General features: G+C 49.5%; 1 protein-coding gene across 2 annotated transcripts in view; it reads right to left on the bottom strand.

Annotated features, from left to right (window-relative positions):
- NTN5 (netrin 5) overlaps positions 1 to 15,304 on the bottom strand; it is a 37,004-nt gene that overhangs the window by 3,425 nt on the left and 18,275 nt on the right. For both annotated transcript variants that reach the window (XM_048518053.1, XM_048518054.1), the window contains exons 2-4: positions 6,660 to 7,634; positions 4,376 to 4,564; positions 3,395 to 3,544 (exon numbers count right to left, since the gene is read on the bottom strand). In XM_048518053.1, the coding sequence (XP_048374010.1) occupies positions 3,395 to 3,544; positions 4,376 to 4,564; positions 6,660 to 7,590 (1,270 nt within the window). In that variant the 5' untranslated portion in view covers positions 7,591 to 7,634. The remainder of the gene's footprint in view (positions 1 to 3,394; positions 3,545 to 4,375; positions 4,565 to 6,659; positions 7,635 to 15,304) is intronic.

The following is a 15,304-nucleotide window of genomic DNA, read 5'->3' as shown; positions in this document are numbered from 1 at the left end:
AACTGTGACTGGTCCAAGGTCACCCACAGGCTTCATGTGGAGGAGTGGGGAAAATAAACCCAGTTCACCAGATTACAGGCCACAGTTTTTAACCCCCATACCACACTGGAAAGTGTAGAGCAAGCTATTCGTGCTTTTGAGAAAATTCTTCACCAATAAGAAACCAATCCTTGTGTTCAGGCAAATGCATCCTGACAAAGTCTGTTTGCACAAAGATTTTTGCATACACACAGAGGTGGGATCCAGCAGGTTCTCACCAGTTCCCGAGAGTGGGTTACTAATTATTTGTGTGTGCCGAGAGGGGGTTACTAATTGGGTCTGCTTTTCCGTTAGAAATCCCATTAGGTCCAAAAATCATAAAGTCCTGTTGTTTCCTATGTGGCTGGTTAGCGAAGGTAGAAAACGGAATAATTCTCCCTGTTGGGCTGTTTTAAAAACATGTTTTAGGAATATGGTAAAGTTCCTTGTTTAAGGAAAGTATCCTTTTTTTGATTTCTAGAAACAAAATTAAGTATTTGAAAGTATTAAGTATTTGACAGGCAGTCAATTAGAAGAAGAAGAAGAAGAGTTTGGATTTATATCCCCCCTTTCTCTCCTGCAGGAGACTCAAAGGGGCTTACAATCTCCTTGCCCTTCCCCCCTCACAACAAACACCCTGTGAGGTGGGAGGGGCTGAGAGAGCTCCGAGAAGCTGTGACTAGCCCAAGGTCACCCAGCTGGCGTGTGTGGGAGTGTACAAGCTAATCTGAATTCCCCAGATAAGCCTCCACAGCTCAGGCGGCAGAGCTAGGAATCAAACCTGGTTCCTCCAGATTAGATACATGAGCTCTTAACCTCCTACGCCACTGCTGCTCTTAGAGGAGAAGTAGTTGTTTCTGTTGGCAGTAGACGATGGGACTTGCTATAATTAGTTTAAATTATGGACAGAAAGATACCAGCTGGGAATTAGGAACTTTTTTTTTACAGTAAGAGTTTTTTACAGTAACAGAGAAATTATTAACGCCCCGCCCCCGGAATGCCTGGCCACACCCTGTTGTGCCCCGCCCAGCCCCATTGGCGCTACGCCACTGTTTGAATCCCACCACCATGGGAACCTGTTACTAAAATTTTTGGATCCCACCACTATATACACATGCAGCGCAATCCTATGTAGAGTTACTCCAATTGGTCCAAACGGGCTTAGAACGGAGAAATGTAGGTTAGGACTGCCCTGTTAGTTTGCAACCAGAAGGAACAGGGAATTATACCGAATGCTGAAAAATCTCTCCCCTCCGATCATTAAAAGTTCCCCCCGGCTCAGCCCACTCAAGGAACAAGAATGTCTTACAGGTGTGTTTTTGAGCTCATCTTTTTTTAGTTGTCAGTTCACAGGAAAAGAACATCCCCAGCTGTAGACAGGAGAGCTCTCTAAGCTCCCAGATATATTTTTTTTGAAATGATTCCCTGAACCAAATTATTGTTGTGTTGTGGTATGCGTCTCAGCTACAAATTGGCCTCCAAAGCAGTTTGCATCCAATGAAAAGACAGATGCCCGTTGGATCCACGCTGGCATTTCATAGTGTGATTTTTCTGCCTTCCCGCTTCCTGCGGCAGACAAAAATATCCCCCGGTGACCGGATTTCGGGGGATGTTTCGGACTGCCACAGGAGAAAGGAAGTGAGGAAATTATGCTACACGGTGCAAAGCCCTTGTGCTCACGGAAATGCAAGATTGGGTCCACGCAATTTTCAAAATTATAATAAAAATGCTTGTGGAGGGTGTTACTCGGTGACATCTGGTGACAATGATGTGAGTAGAATGTTTTAAGAGTCATTTTGCCAGAGGGCTGCAGGTATGATGTGCTGGATATTTCACCTCAAATGGGACTGTCATACCGTAGATCCAGCTACAAAGTGCCCCAAAAGCCTAACGGATTCAGTGTGACATACATTTTTGGGAGCGCCGGAGTTCTTTATTGTCAGACGCCCACTTCACCAGATGATTTACTCATCTAGCACCTCCTGTGGAATGGGTGGGACTCACTGAAGAGAAGAGTAGAAGAGTTTTGGATTTATATCCCCCCTTTCTCTCCTGCGGGAGACTCAAAGGGGCTTACAATCTCCTTGCCCTTCCCCCCTCAAACAAACACCCTGTGAGGTAGGTGGGGCTGAGAGAGCTCTGAAAAGCTGTGACTAGCCCAAGGTCACCCAGCTGGCGTGTGTGGGAGTGTACAGTCTAATCTGAATTCCCCAGATAAGCCTCCACAGCTCAGGTGGCAGAGCTGGGAATCAAACCCGGTTCCTCCAGATTAGATACACGAGCTCTTAACCTCCTACGGCACTGCTGCAAAAGGGGGTTGCCGTTTACCATAATGAGCCACCTCTGACATCGCCATGTTGGGAAAAACATATACAGATGTGCAGTTATTAGGCTGTTCTACACTATATATTGGCATTACCTTTGATGAACGTGCAGGTCTTACGAGGGGTGCCAAGGTACTGGTAGGTTCTATACTAAATGGGGGTGGAGGGGGGTGGGGGGGTTGGGTAGGGTGGGGTGGGATGCTTGGCAGCTTTATTTTTCTGAAAAAGTCTACCAAATAGCAACCAGCAGGCAGGACAGAAGGACCCACTGAAACGCAGAGAGCCACTCTGAAGCTACACTTGGAGGCAGGCTTCACCAAAGATCATAACTGGAGCCACACCAAAAAGTAAGCCAGCTTGTTTTCTGTTGCTCCAGAGACCAGGACCAGGAGTCATGGGTTCAAGGTGCAGGAAAAGAGATTCTACCTAAACATCAGGAAAAACGTCCTGACAGCAAGGGCTGTTCGCAGCAGGTTCTCACAGGTTCCTGAGTAGGTTACTAATTATGTGTGTGTGCCGAGAGGGGGTTACTAATGGGTGATTTTGCCACGTGATTTTTGCCTTAGTTACGCCCCTCCTCTCAGCAGTAGCGCGCAGAACTTGAAGCAGTCTAGCAGGGAGGTGCAACCAGTGCGTGGCAGGTGCCTGCTCCTGCGTGCATTTGTTTCCCGCCCAAGGACCGGCGCAGCGGCTGCATCCTTGCCACAGCCCCGCCCAGGAATGCCCCGCCCCTGGAATGCCCGGCCACGCCCCCGTCGGGCCCCACCCAGCCCCATTGGCACTATGCCACACTTTGAATCCCACCACCATGGGAACCTGTTCCTAAAATTTTTGGATCCCACCACTGGCTGTTCGACAGTGGAATGCACTACTTCAGAGTGTGGTGGAGTCTCCTTCTTTGGAGGTTTTCAGAGAGAGGCTGGATGGCCACCTGTCAGGAGTGCTTTGATTGGGTGTTCCTGCATGGCAGGGGGTGGGACTTGATGGCCCTCGGGGTCTCTTCCAATTCTATGGTTCTAGGATTCTAAGGTTCAAGTAAGTGGCGAGCTTACGGATGCAGGGGGTGTGAGCGCTGCGGCTTTGCTGGAAACCTTGGGCACAGCGGTTGCAGGTTAGCCCAGCGACTCCGTTCTTGCATTGGCACTGACCGGTCGTCTGGTTACAAATGGCACCCACGGCTCCGATCGGGTGGCACTGGCAGGCTGGGAAGGGAACAAACAAGGCAGGAGTCATTGCATTTGAGCAGCGTGAGATCAGTTTAGAACAGGGGTAGGGAACCTGCGGCTCTCCAGATGTTCAGGAACTACAATTCCCATCAGCCCCTACCAGCATGGCCAATTGGCCATGCTGACAGAAATGATAGGGTTTAGGATCCCTACCCTGGAGATTTAGAAGAAGAGAAGAAGAGTTTGGATTTATATCCCCCCTTTCTCTCCTGTAGGAGACTCAAAGGGGCTGACAATCTCCTTGCCCTTCCCCCCCCACACACAACAAACACCCTGTGAGGTAGGTGGGGCTGAGAGAGCTCCGAGAAGCTGTGACTAGCCCAAGGTCACCCAGCTGGCATGCGTGGGAGTGTACAGGCTAATCTGAATTCCCCAGATAAGCCTCCACAGCTCAGGCGGCAGAGCAGGGAATCAAACCCAGATACACGAGCTCTTAACCTCCTACGCCACTGCTGCTCCTACCCGTACATGTGGAAAGGATCTGGGAGTCTTAGTAGACCACAAGCTGAACATGAGTGAACAGTGTGATATGGCGGCTAAGAGCTGGGAATCAAAGCTCAGGCGGCAGAGCTGGGAATCAAACCCGGTTCCTCCAGATTAGATACAGAGCATTCTGCAACAAAGAAGGTCCGGCATGTCGAGTTCTGTGGCGGAGGAATATACAATCTCCGAACACCTTTTTGTGAGACAGAGCACAGGTCCTGTGCAATTTTGCTTATCCTTCCAACCGAAACGAGTAGAACAGACAGATCCACGAGGACTTTGCCAGTGCGTCTCCCAGGGTGGCACCCTTCTGCTCCAACTTACCTTTACAGGCCTTACTGCTGGTGATGGAGCGGCTGAGGTCACGTTTGAAGCCCGGCAGGCAGTACTGGCAGTGGCGGCCGGCGGTGTGGTGGCGACAGTTCAGGCAGATCCCTCCGCTTTGGCGCCCCGAGAGTTCGAAGAGTTCCATGCTAAATCGGCAGCGGTGAGAGTGGAGGTGGCAGTTGCAAGCTGAGGAGGCGAGAAGGGGTTGGTCAGTGCTTCCGGTTTCCCCCCAACCCTGCCCCAAGGCTGCCCCAGCTCAGCTGCCCACCAGTTAGGACTGCCAACCCCCAGGTGGGGCCTGGAGATCTCCCAGAATTAAAAATGAATAAGGAGAAGAAGAAGAAGAAGAAGAAGAAGAAGAGGAGGAGGAGGAGGAGGAGGAGGAGGAGGAGTTTGGATTTCTACCCCACCTTTCTCTCCTGTGAGGAGACTCAAGGCGGCTTCCAAGCTCCTTTCCCTTCCTCTCCCCACAACAGACACCTGGTGAGGCAGGTGGGGCTGAGAGAGCTCTGAAGAACTGTGACTAGCCCAAGGTCACCCAGCAGGAATGTAGGAGTGCAGAAACACATCTGGTTCTCCAGATAAGCCTCCGCCACTCAAGGGGAGGAGTGGGGAATCAAACCCGGTTCTCCTGATTAGAACCCACCTGCTCTTAACCACTACACCACGCTGGCTCTATTAGGGAACTCCATTTAGGACAGGAAAGAGGAGAAGGATAGCATGCCGTTCCTTGATAGTTAGGAAGCGCCTTTCACATTAACTTCTGAGAAGAAGCAGGATATTAGATTTAAGAATATCGGTCTGAGGACAGACAAGCAATGACACAAAGGGATGCAAGGGTCACTAACCTTACAGCCCTCTCTAGCTGACCATTTGCCTGCCCCCAATGGGTCTTCTTCTCCTCAGTTCCTTCGCACATTAGATATTGCTACTTCCAACATGGAGTTCTACCAGTATTACAACTAATCTCCAGACAGAAGTTGGTTCCACTGGATAAAATGCAGTTGGTGGACTCTATGTCACGATACCATCTGAACTCGTTCCCATCCCTGAACCCTGCAGCAGGGGCTGATGGGAATTGTAGTCCATGAACATCTGAAGCACCAGAGTTGGACACCCCTGGGGTAGACGTTTGCTCAAGGCCTTCCCATCTGCGAGGTTTGATCTACACTGTGAAAATGGTCTAACATTCTCACACATTAAATAAGTCCCTAATTTAGTAAGAACACAGGCAAGATCTGCATCTACCTGCCCATCTGTCCAGCTAAACCTTGAAAGGCCCTAGTGAGATTTGGTTTTAAGAGGGACTCTGGAAGATGGCAGATAAATTTATCACTGATTAGGCGGACTATATTCTATCACGGAAAAAGATGTTAGTATGAAGTGCAGCAGACGAGAAAATTATATGCTTCCACATTATTGAGTTCCGGATTATGTTTAAAGTGTTGGTTTTGACCTTCAAAGCCGTTCGCGGTCTCGGACCTGCATACCTGAGGGACCGCCTTTCCCCATATTGCCCCGGTAGGCCCCTCCGCTCCTCGGAGGAGGACCTACTCGTGATCCCTGGCCCCAAAATGATCAGGCTAGCCTCGACGAGGTGCAGGGCCTTTTCAGCCCTGGCCCCTACCTGGTGGAACAGGCTCCCTAGGGAGATCAGGGCCCTGCGGGACTTACAGAGTTTCCACAGGGCCTGCAAGACGGACCTGTTCCGCCAGGCGTTTGGCCAGCCTGGTTAAAAAATACATCTGCTGTGTCATCTGGCCTCCTGTGGGCACAAGGGAGGGAGGGGAGTAGTCAGACGCCATCCACGTTTTAAAATGGGTTCTGTTTTATATAATTGATATTAAATTATGTTTTAATGTTGTTTTAACCTGTTGTGAACCGCCCTGAGTCCTCAGGGGGAGGGCGGTATATAAAACTAATAATAAGTAAAAAAATAAATAAATAAAAATAAAAAAATATATTAGAATATAGTCCCAAATGAATGTGAGAATTGTCATTCATTTTTATGCTCCGGCTTTGTCAAAATCGTTATTTTGTGTGTTATTGAACATGGTACTTTGAGACAAGAGCATGTATTTTTACTTTCAAACAGATATGAGGGGAGCAGGTTAGGTCGGCAGTAGGACCCAGGTGGAGCATTCTACAACATAGAAGGGCTGGAATGTTGAGCTCTGTGGTGGAGGGATACACAACCCAATTAGCATCTTTTCCTGAGACAGACCGAACAAGGCCCAGCCCTCACTAGACATCTGCTCTCTGCGCTCAGCCTCAGTCTCACCCACACACTCATGCGCATCTTTGGGTGTTGCCCGTTGCCAGGGTCTATCCCAGTAGAAAGCCTTGCAGGTATCACATTCTGGCCCAGCTGTGTTGTGCTGGCAGTCACACTGTGGCACCCCGCCGTCTTTTCCGGCTGCGCATCGTGACGCGTGGCCGTTGCATTTGCACCTTCCCCCAACCTGCACCTCAGACACCCCGTAGGACACCTCCTTTCTTCGTAGCCCCAGCGTCCGTGTCGAGTGCATGCGGTCAAACGACACCCGGAGGTCTGTGGCGGTCACCCAGTCCTGCAGGACGGGACTATACTCAAACATCCTGGCCGAGGGACGGCCCGCCAGAGGCATGAACGCTACCAACCCCCCAGCTAGAGGCTTAGGGGCCGTTTGGGCATCAATACAAGCCGCCTCGTGCTCCATGGACTTCAAAATAGCAGTCGTCGCCGGCAAGTGGTAACGCCGCCGGCAGTGGGCGGAGAAGAACTGAAAGGGCACCCAAGTGCGCCCGTAGTCCATAGACTTGTAAATAGCCAAGGATTCTGGGCGTGGGGAGCAGAACCGGAGGGCCACGTAGAGAACTTCGACACGGCGTCCCAGAGCCAAAGTGAGCGTGGCGTTAGCCGCCGGCTGCGACCACCAGCAAGTGGCGCCACCCTCAGGGTCCGTGAGGTACTCCGCCAGGTGGGAGTTTTCTTTGCAGCGCTGGCAGAACTTGGAGGCAACGTCGGTGGGATCCCGGAAGGCGCACACTCGCCCAGGAGGTCGGCCGCATGTGCTGGACGCTTCCACCACGTGGCCTGACGCCAGTTCGGACAGTTCTGGGAGGCAGTAGCGTGCCCGTCGGTTGACATCGTAGCAAGGATCACGGGGATCGGAAGCCAGGCTGAGAAGAAATGGAAGGACGACCGCAAAGCCCCATGGGAAGTGAAGCATCTCTGGGGGGAGGGGACCAGGAGTCAAGGATAACTATACATCACCTTGAAGAAAAAGAGGGGAAACCCACAGAATGGGATGTGTTAGGACAGCTTGCAACTGGAAAAGAAGTAAGAAAAAATCCTGCCCTTCCCAACACAAAGCTTTGCCTACATTTTCCCTCATTTTCTCATGCATACAGAATATACTGCTTTGTACAGCCAAAAGTCACTTGGAAGAAAAAGAAGAGTTTGGATTTATACCCCACCTTCCTCTCCTGTAAGGAGACTCAAGGTGGCTTCCAAGCTCCTTTCCCTTCCTCTCCCCACAACAGACACCTTGTGTGGTAGGTGGGGCGTTCAGCGAGGACTGTGACTAGCCTAAGATCACCAGCAGGAATGTAGGAGTGCGGAAACACATCTGGTTCACCAGATAAGCCTCTGCCACTCAAATGGAGGAGTGGGGAATCAAACCCGGTTCTCCAGATTAGAATCCGCCTGCTCTGAACCACTACGCCACGCCGAGTAGGCTTCAGTCTCAATCTACCACACCCTCATTCTCCAAACCCTCTTTCGATTTGAAATGGGGATGGGCCTGCAGGTAGTTACCCTTGGCAACCAAGAGACAGACGAATGCGTATCTGCGTTCCCAAGCGTCTACTCCACCTGTTCCCTAGTCTGTGATCACTCTTGAAAGAATCGTTCAGGCACGCACGCACCCACATCTCAACAACTTGCTGCCATCGCAAAACCGGGCCCAAAGATGCAAATAGATGAGAATTTAATGAGCGTGAGAAAGTAGCCTTAAACTCCCTTTTCACAGCAGAAGCACGAATGGGAATTAACTCAGTCTCAAGAGCAGCGGTGGGGTGGAAGGAACAGAAAGTGAGAGGGAAGGTCACGGGCAATGAGAATTTGCATCTGGTCTCTGGCATGTAAGGAGGGGCAGGCTTTTGGGAGCGCTGCTTGTTCGCAACGACCCATATATCAGCGAGTCCTAATTTGCGGGTTGTGATAAGCGGAATTCTCGATTTTCCCTGCGTTCCTTCCTGCCAGGGGTTGAGTAAACAGGGCAGTTCTCCAAGGGTCCCACAATAGTCACGCATCCACACAGGGAAGTGTGTGGCGAGTGAGAAGTCGGAAGAAGAAGAATAATAAGAAGAAGGTGATGATGATGATGATGAAGAAGATGATGATGATGATGAAGAAGAAGATGATGATGATGAAGAAGAAGATAGCTTTAAAAAGGGCTTTAGCTTTAAAAAGGGCTTGGACCGATTTTTTGGAGGAGAAGTCGATTTATGGCTACCAATCTTGATCCTCTTTGATCTGAGATTGCAAATGCCTTAACAGACCAGGTGATCAGGAGCAACAGCCGCAGAAGGCCACTGCTTTCACATCCTGCATGTGAGCTCCCAAAGGCACCTGGTGGGCCACTGCGAGTAGCAGAGAGCTGGACTAGATGGACTCTGGTCTGATCCAGCTGGCTTGTTCTTATGTTCTTATGTTCTTAAGATGATGATGATGAAGAAGAAGACGAAGGAGGAGGAGGAGAAGTTTGGATTGATATCCCCCCTTTCTCTCCTGAAGGAGAGTCAAGGGGCTTACCATCTCCTTTCCCTTCCCCCCAACAACAAACACCCCGAGAGAGCTCCAAAGAACTGTGTCTAGCCCAAGGTCACCCAGTTGATGTATGTTGGAGTGCACAAGCTAATCTAGTTCCCCAGATAAGCCTCCACATCTTAAGTGGCAGAGCGGGGAATCAAAGCCGGTTATCCAGATTAGATGCACCTGCTCTTAACCCCTACACCACGCTGGCTCTCTCTCTTCCCAGTTTAGTAATGGCAGACATCAGAGCCACACATTTCGAAGCATTGCCGAAGTTTCGAGTAAAGACTTCCCTCCAAGAGTCTTTATGAATGGCAACGTCCTAGCGGCAAGATTACTTCCAGTGCGGAGGTCACCCTATTACATTCAAAGCAGGAGATAACAGCTTGCTCCTTCTGGGGTAATGAGAGGCAGTAGCAGTATCAGACAACAACGCATGAAAAAGAATTCGGCAAGTGCGAATTTCCTCACTCAGTCCTGTTGCAACAAACTGTGATGTGGGATTTCCTGTCCTGCACAATTATTCAATATCTAGGAGCTTTTGTCTCTGCTGTGTCAGAAGACGCACTCCCCGTCTGCCTCAGAACTCTGCAGGCCTTCGCTCTTTCAGCCCCGCAGAGAACGTGCATCTGCTCTCTACTTGAGAGGTTTAACTTTTAAAGCCCACACCAAAGAAACTGAAAATCTCACAAACAGCAATCCCAGTGCCTGCATGCTAAAAAAAAAATTATTTTAAAAGGTATTCCCAAAGAAGTGATGCCAAGGGTAAAAATAGGGAGGCTGGTGCTAGCGTGGTGTAGTGGTTAAGAGCAGGTGGATTCTAATCTGGAGAACCAGGTTTGATTCCCCACTCCTCCCCCTGAGTGGCGGAGGCTTATCTGGTGAATCAGATGTGTTTCCACACTCCTACATTCCTGCTGGGTGACCTTGGACTGGTCACAGTTCTCGCTGAACTCTCTCAGTCCCACCTACCTGGGAGCAGCAGTGGCGTAGCGGTTAAGAGCAGGTGCATTCTAATCTGGAGGAACCGGGTTTGATTCCCCGCTCTGCCGCTTGAGCTTTGTAGGTTTATCTGGGGAATACAGATTAGCCTGTGCACTCCCACACATGCCATCTGGATGATCTTAGGCTAGTCACAGCTCTAAGGAGCTCTCTCAGCCCCACCCACCTCACAGGGTGTTTGTTGTGAGGGGGGAAGGGCAAGGAGATTGCAAGCCCCTTTGAGTCTCCAACAGGAGAGAAAGGAGGATATAAATCCGAACTCTTCTTCTTCTTACACCTGACAAGGTGTCTGTTGTGGGGAGAGGAGTGGAAAGGAGCTTGAAAGCCTCTTTGCGTCTCCTTACAGGAGAGGAAGGTGGGGTATAAACCCAAACTCTTCTTCTTCTGCAGTGCCAGTGTAACCCCTATGCTCAGAATGGGTTGACCCAGAAAGGGGTGGAGACTCAAAGCTGCAGAGCTCATGTAGTTCGGAGGAGACAAGGCTACCAGACTCGGACCTTGATTGGTATAAGCCCTTAACACCTTGTTAAGGTAACTGCAATGTTGTTCGGAACTACTGGGAAGGGAGTTGTTTATTTTTGCTATGTTGTAAAAGTTGGAGTTTATTGTTTCAGGGTTTTTTTTAATGTTTGTAATGGGTAAGAGTTCTCCTGGAAACTTTCATCACGTTGAATCCTGTTCACCAAGCCCTTGGAGTCTTCAGGAGCCAACCCACTTGCAAAGAAGAATTGGACTTGGCAATATCAGAAGACTGTAACTAGAAGGACTTGAAATGAAACCTGAACAGGACCTTGAAGTGTGATGTTAAATGTTGATGTTATATGTTAAGAAAGTAAACCATTTTGTTTTTAAAAGTTGTTGTTGCAAACTCATTCCAAGTTCTGCCCCACAGAACCCACAGATAGAGGTTACACCAGCAGAATCTAGACCTTTTCAGGTTCGTCCCGTTTACCCAATAGAGCGCAACAGAGGCCAATAAAACACATGCCTGCCCACCACCCTAAAGGGAGGCTAAAACCAAAGGCCCTTTCCGTGCCACTTCCAAAAAGTCCTTACAGAAGTGGAGAAGCCGGCCGAAGCCACGACCGTGTAATTGGCTTTTTTTATGTCATGTCCTGAACAAAGTTGGGGCTTTGGGATGAGATAGTCCGTTCCAGCGTGGGCCGAGACGCTCCCGGAGGTCTCCTCACGGCCTTGGGAGCCCAGTCTCAGATTCTGCTCCCTTGAAGGGGGGGGGGGAGATAATCCTTGGAAGAGAGGGAAGGGATGCCCCCGCCTTGTCTCTGATGCTCTTAATCGCTAATTGCCCGGGGCTTTGATGGTGGTGCATTCCTCAGCTGCCAGGGAGGTCTTCCCTTTCGTGGTGTGTGGCTTCCTCTCCCTGACCAGCCGCAGCCTGTTCCCAGCCTTGATAAGACTCAGACTTTCCCGATCCATCCAGCGGGTTAATGGGATGCCTATTGGGATGCCCAGAGATGCAGGCCACTGGAGGCCATTTATCTACTCTTAGTCTCGAACTGGCAAGAAGATCCACCCAAGGAAACAGTGGGAGAGAGAGCCGCAAGTGCAATCCTAAACAGAGATACTTCAGTTCAAGCCTATTGAACTCAATGAGCTTAGACGGGCGTAACTCTGGTTCTAGTGGGTTTTCCGGTGGCTGTGTGGCCGTGGTCTGGTGGATCTTGTTCCTAACGTTTCGCCTGCATCTGTGGCTGGCATCTTCAGAGGTGTATCACAGAGGGAAGTCTGTTACACACTGTGTCCAGTGAGATAACAGCGGGCATAACTCTGTTTAGGATTGCACTGTCGAGTTGTACTCAAAACCCTTCTCCTTTATTTCCGTTGTATTTTTCCTTTTCCATTCCAAGCCCCTTTCAGTCCTACTGGGGAGAAAAGCGGAATGCAAATGAATGAATGAATGAATGAATGAATGAATGAATGAATGAATGAATGAATGAATGCTGGGGAAATGTGAGGCTAATGTTTACAGAAGCAGGCCATCAGTGTCCACGATGCTTTACATCAACCAAAGAGAAAGGTACCTGCCCCAAGGAGCTTCCTGTGGCCATTTTGAGAGGAAGTAAAGAAAGCTGTGTATTGTCGAAGACTTTCACGGCCAGAATCACTGGGGTGCTGTATGGTTTCCGGGTTGTCTGGCCGTGTTCTAGCAGCATTCTCTCCTGCTGTTTCCCCTGAAGATGTCAGCCACAGATGCAGGCAGAACGTCAGGAGAGAATGCTGCTAGAACACGGCCGTACAGCCCCGGAAACCACACAGCACCCCAGTAAAGAAAGCTGTTGCAAGAGGGGATTTAAACGGGGGAAATGTCCCTGAGCATATGCAGATTATCATTCCCTCACTGTCGAACAAGCACAAGCGATTCCCTGCACATCTGGGATTAGGGGACACAGCTGTTACGATGCCTGATTTCCACTCAGGCATGTGCGCTGACATTTCTCTTTGTCAGAAGTTGCGCACAGGTGAGAGCTGTTTCTCCCATTAGCCTAAGGCAGGACGGTTGCCTTGATGTTCTGTTTTGCTTCAAACGATCAGGACCGAGCTTCCCCCCCCCTTCTCTTCCACTGTAATGAGTGAAACGTCCCAAATTCGATTTTATGCCCTTCTGTGAAACTCTAAACATCCCCACTGACAACCCCTTCTGCCTTAGCACCTGCTGTGAAAAGGGGGGGGGGGACACTTTAAAGCGAAGCTTAATGGGGGTCGGGTGGGGGTGGGGGTTGGTGGCTGTACTGTTACTGTTTAAAAACTGACATGGTCGCTTAAAGGAGGAGGACCCCGTTTCTTCTCTCTGTCCCCCCCCCCTTACAAAGAACTCCCTCCTTTCCTCTTTTTCAGTAGCACTTTCGTTCTGCATTAGTACTGGGCATCCAACCCGTCAGTGACACAGGACTTAAAATAAACTTAGGTGACAAATTGGAGATCAGGTCGGGAAACATCTGGAATGTCAATAAATCATTTGTCAAACTTAAAACAATGCCTTCCTTCAGAGAGGGAGGTGTGTGTGGAGTGGTGGGTATGGGTAATATACCAGCCCTTCTTCAAACCAGAAAATCAAATTCTGTGAACAGTATCCGTGTTAGAAATCCGGCTAAAATGTGCGCTCGTACGACCACATGTAGGTGGACCACATCTGGGATTCACCACGAGCCACTGAAGCCACAAAAAGGGCACCGTTGGAAAAGCACCCAAAATGAGCGAAATAGAGCAAGACTAACACGGTTGCCAATCTCCTGGAATTACAGATGATCTCTCCAGACTACAGCGATCGGTTTCCCAGAGAGAATGGGGGATCCCTTCCCTCCTCAAACCCCGCATTCCTTCGATTGCACCCAGTGGTGGGATCCAAACATTTTAATAACAGGTTCCGATGGTGGTGGGATTCAAACAGTGGCGCCGCCGCACGCACGCACCTCCAGTCCCTATCGGGCAGGGAGGCTGCTTTAGTCACCCCTTCTCGGCACTCAGAAAAAATTAGTAACCACTTCGAGAGAAGTGGTGAGAACTGGTTGGATCCCACCTCTGATTGCACCCCCAAATCTTGAATAATTTCCCAACCCAGAGTTGTTTACCCTACCAACCAGACGACCGGGTTGCTACTGTGAATATGCTTATAGTTTATCCAAACAGAGGCTCATTCCGCATGTGCAGAATAATGCACTTTCAAACTGCTTCCAGTGCTCTTTGAAGCTGTGCGGAATAGCAAAATCCACTTGCAAACAGTTGTGAAAGTGGTTTGAAAATGCATTATTTTGCGTGTGCGGAAGGGGCCATAGTTCCAGTTGACAAAATTAGATGCTTTGGAAAAATCTGTAAAGCTCGGAGTTGCAACCTCTCCTCGTCTGCTGAAAGGGTTGCAGCGTACCAGTGTAGAAACAGAGAAACGCACTTAAATAAAGACGGACCAGCATGTGACGGGTGAAGTTCTACTTAGTTCTTTTTTTTTTTAGAAAGGGGTACAGGAAAAAGAATATGCTACGTTTTAGGAAGGCTGGCTTGCTGGCCCTTATTTATCTCTTTAGACATTAAGCAGAGTTGAAATCATTTACATTTTTTGGTGAGCCGATTTCCATTTTTGAGCGCAGCACTGAGCTCGAGGGACTGTGGTGTTTGAAACTGCTTTATTTCACACTCACTTATCTCACAGGCTCGCTCTTTTCTCTGTTTCTTTTTCTGTGGGAATACATTTCCCTTTCAAGTTTTGGCTTGAAAGAGAGGTTGCACAAACACAGTTTGGAGGGAAATGTCACGTCCCCCAAGATTTGGAGAAAGATGTAAGTGGGCCCCGTCTCCGACTGTGTTCTTGCCCTGGGGTGGAAAGGAATTTTGCGGCCCCAACTCTTCGAATGGTGGGAGAGGAGAAGAATGGTGTCGCTATTTTCCCTGCATTTCCTCTGTGAGTGGGGGAAAGGGGTGCAGCTGAGAAAGTAGTGGGTGTTCGGGGTCACGCGGGTAGGGTTGCCTCCTTGGATTGGGCTCTGAAAAAATCAGGGAAAACAGAAAAGCAGTCTTACTGTCGCGCTCGTCTTCTTCATACTGTCAGTGATGACGAGTGCTGCTAGATTGGAGTCCAGTCGCACCTTAGAGGTCAACCAGAGTTTCAGGGCGTAAGCTTTTGAGAGACACAGCTCACTTGGTCAGGCAAGAGTAGATGACGGGAGCTTTGACTCTCGAAAGTTTATACCCTGAGACACTTGTGGGTCTCTAGGGGGGTTCTCTAACTGCAGACCAACACGGCTATCGCCTGAAACTACAACTAATGCAATTACTGGGGTGGTGGTGATGATGGTGAAGATAAACAGCTATGAAAGCTCTTCGAAAATTAGCTTTACAATTGTAACGAGAGGGAAGAAACTGACTTTCTTCCTTGCCTTTCTGGCCACCAGCCAGTTCTGCTGGCAGTCCTAAACCCACTGTGTCTACCACAGGGGTAGGGAACCTTTAACACTCAAAGAGCCATTTGGACCCGTTTTCCATGGGAAAAGAAAACACTTGGAGCCGCAAATAATTTTTGACATTTAAAATAAAGATAACACTGTATATATTGGGGTTTTTTAACCTTTTACTCCGCTCATTCTGAGAAGCGCATGGATGCGTTCGCCCTGCTG

This window comes from Sphaerodactylus townsendi, linkage group LG15 (genome assembly GCF_021028975.2).
Source record: "Sphaerodactylus townsendi isolate TG3544 linkage group LG15, MPM_Stown_v2.3, whole genome shotgun sequence".
NCBI lineage: Eukaryota > Metazoa > Chordata > Lepidosauria > Squamata > Sphaerodactylidae > Sphaerodactylus > Sphaerodactylus townsendi.
Note: the sequence above shows the minus strand (reverse complement) of the source record. Positions and strands in the feature narration are given on the sequence as shown.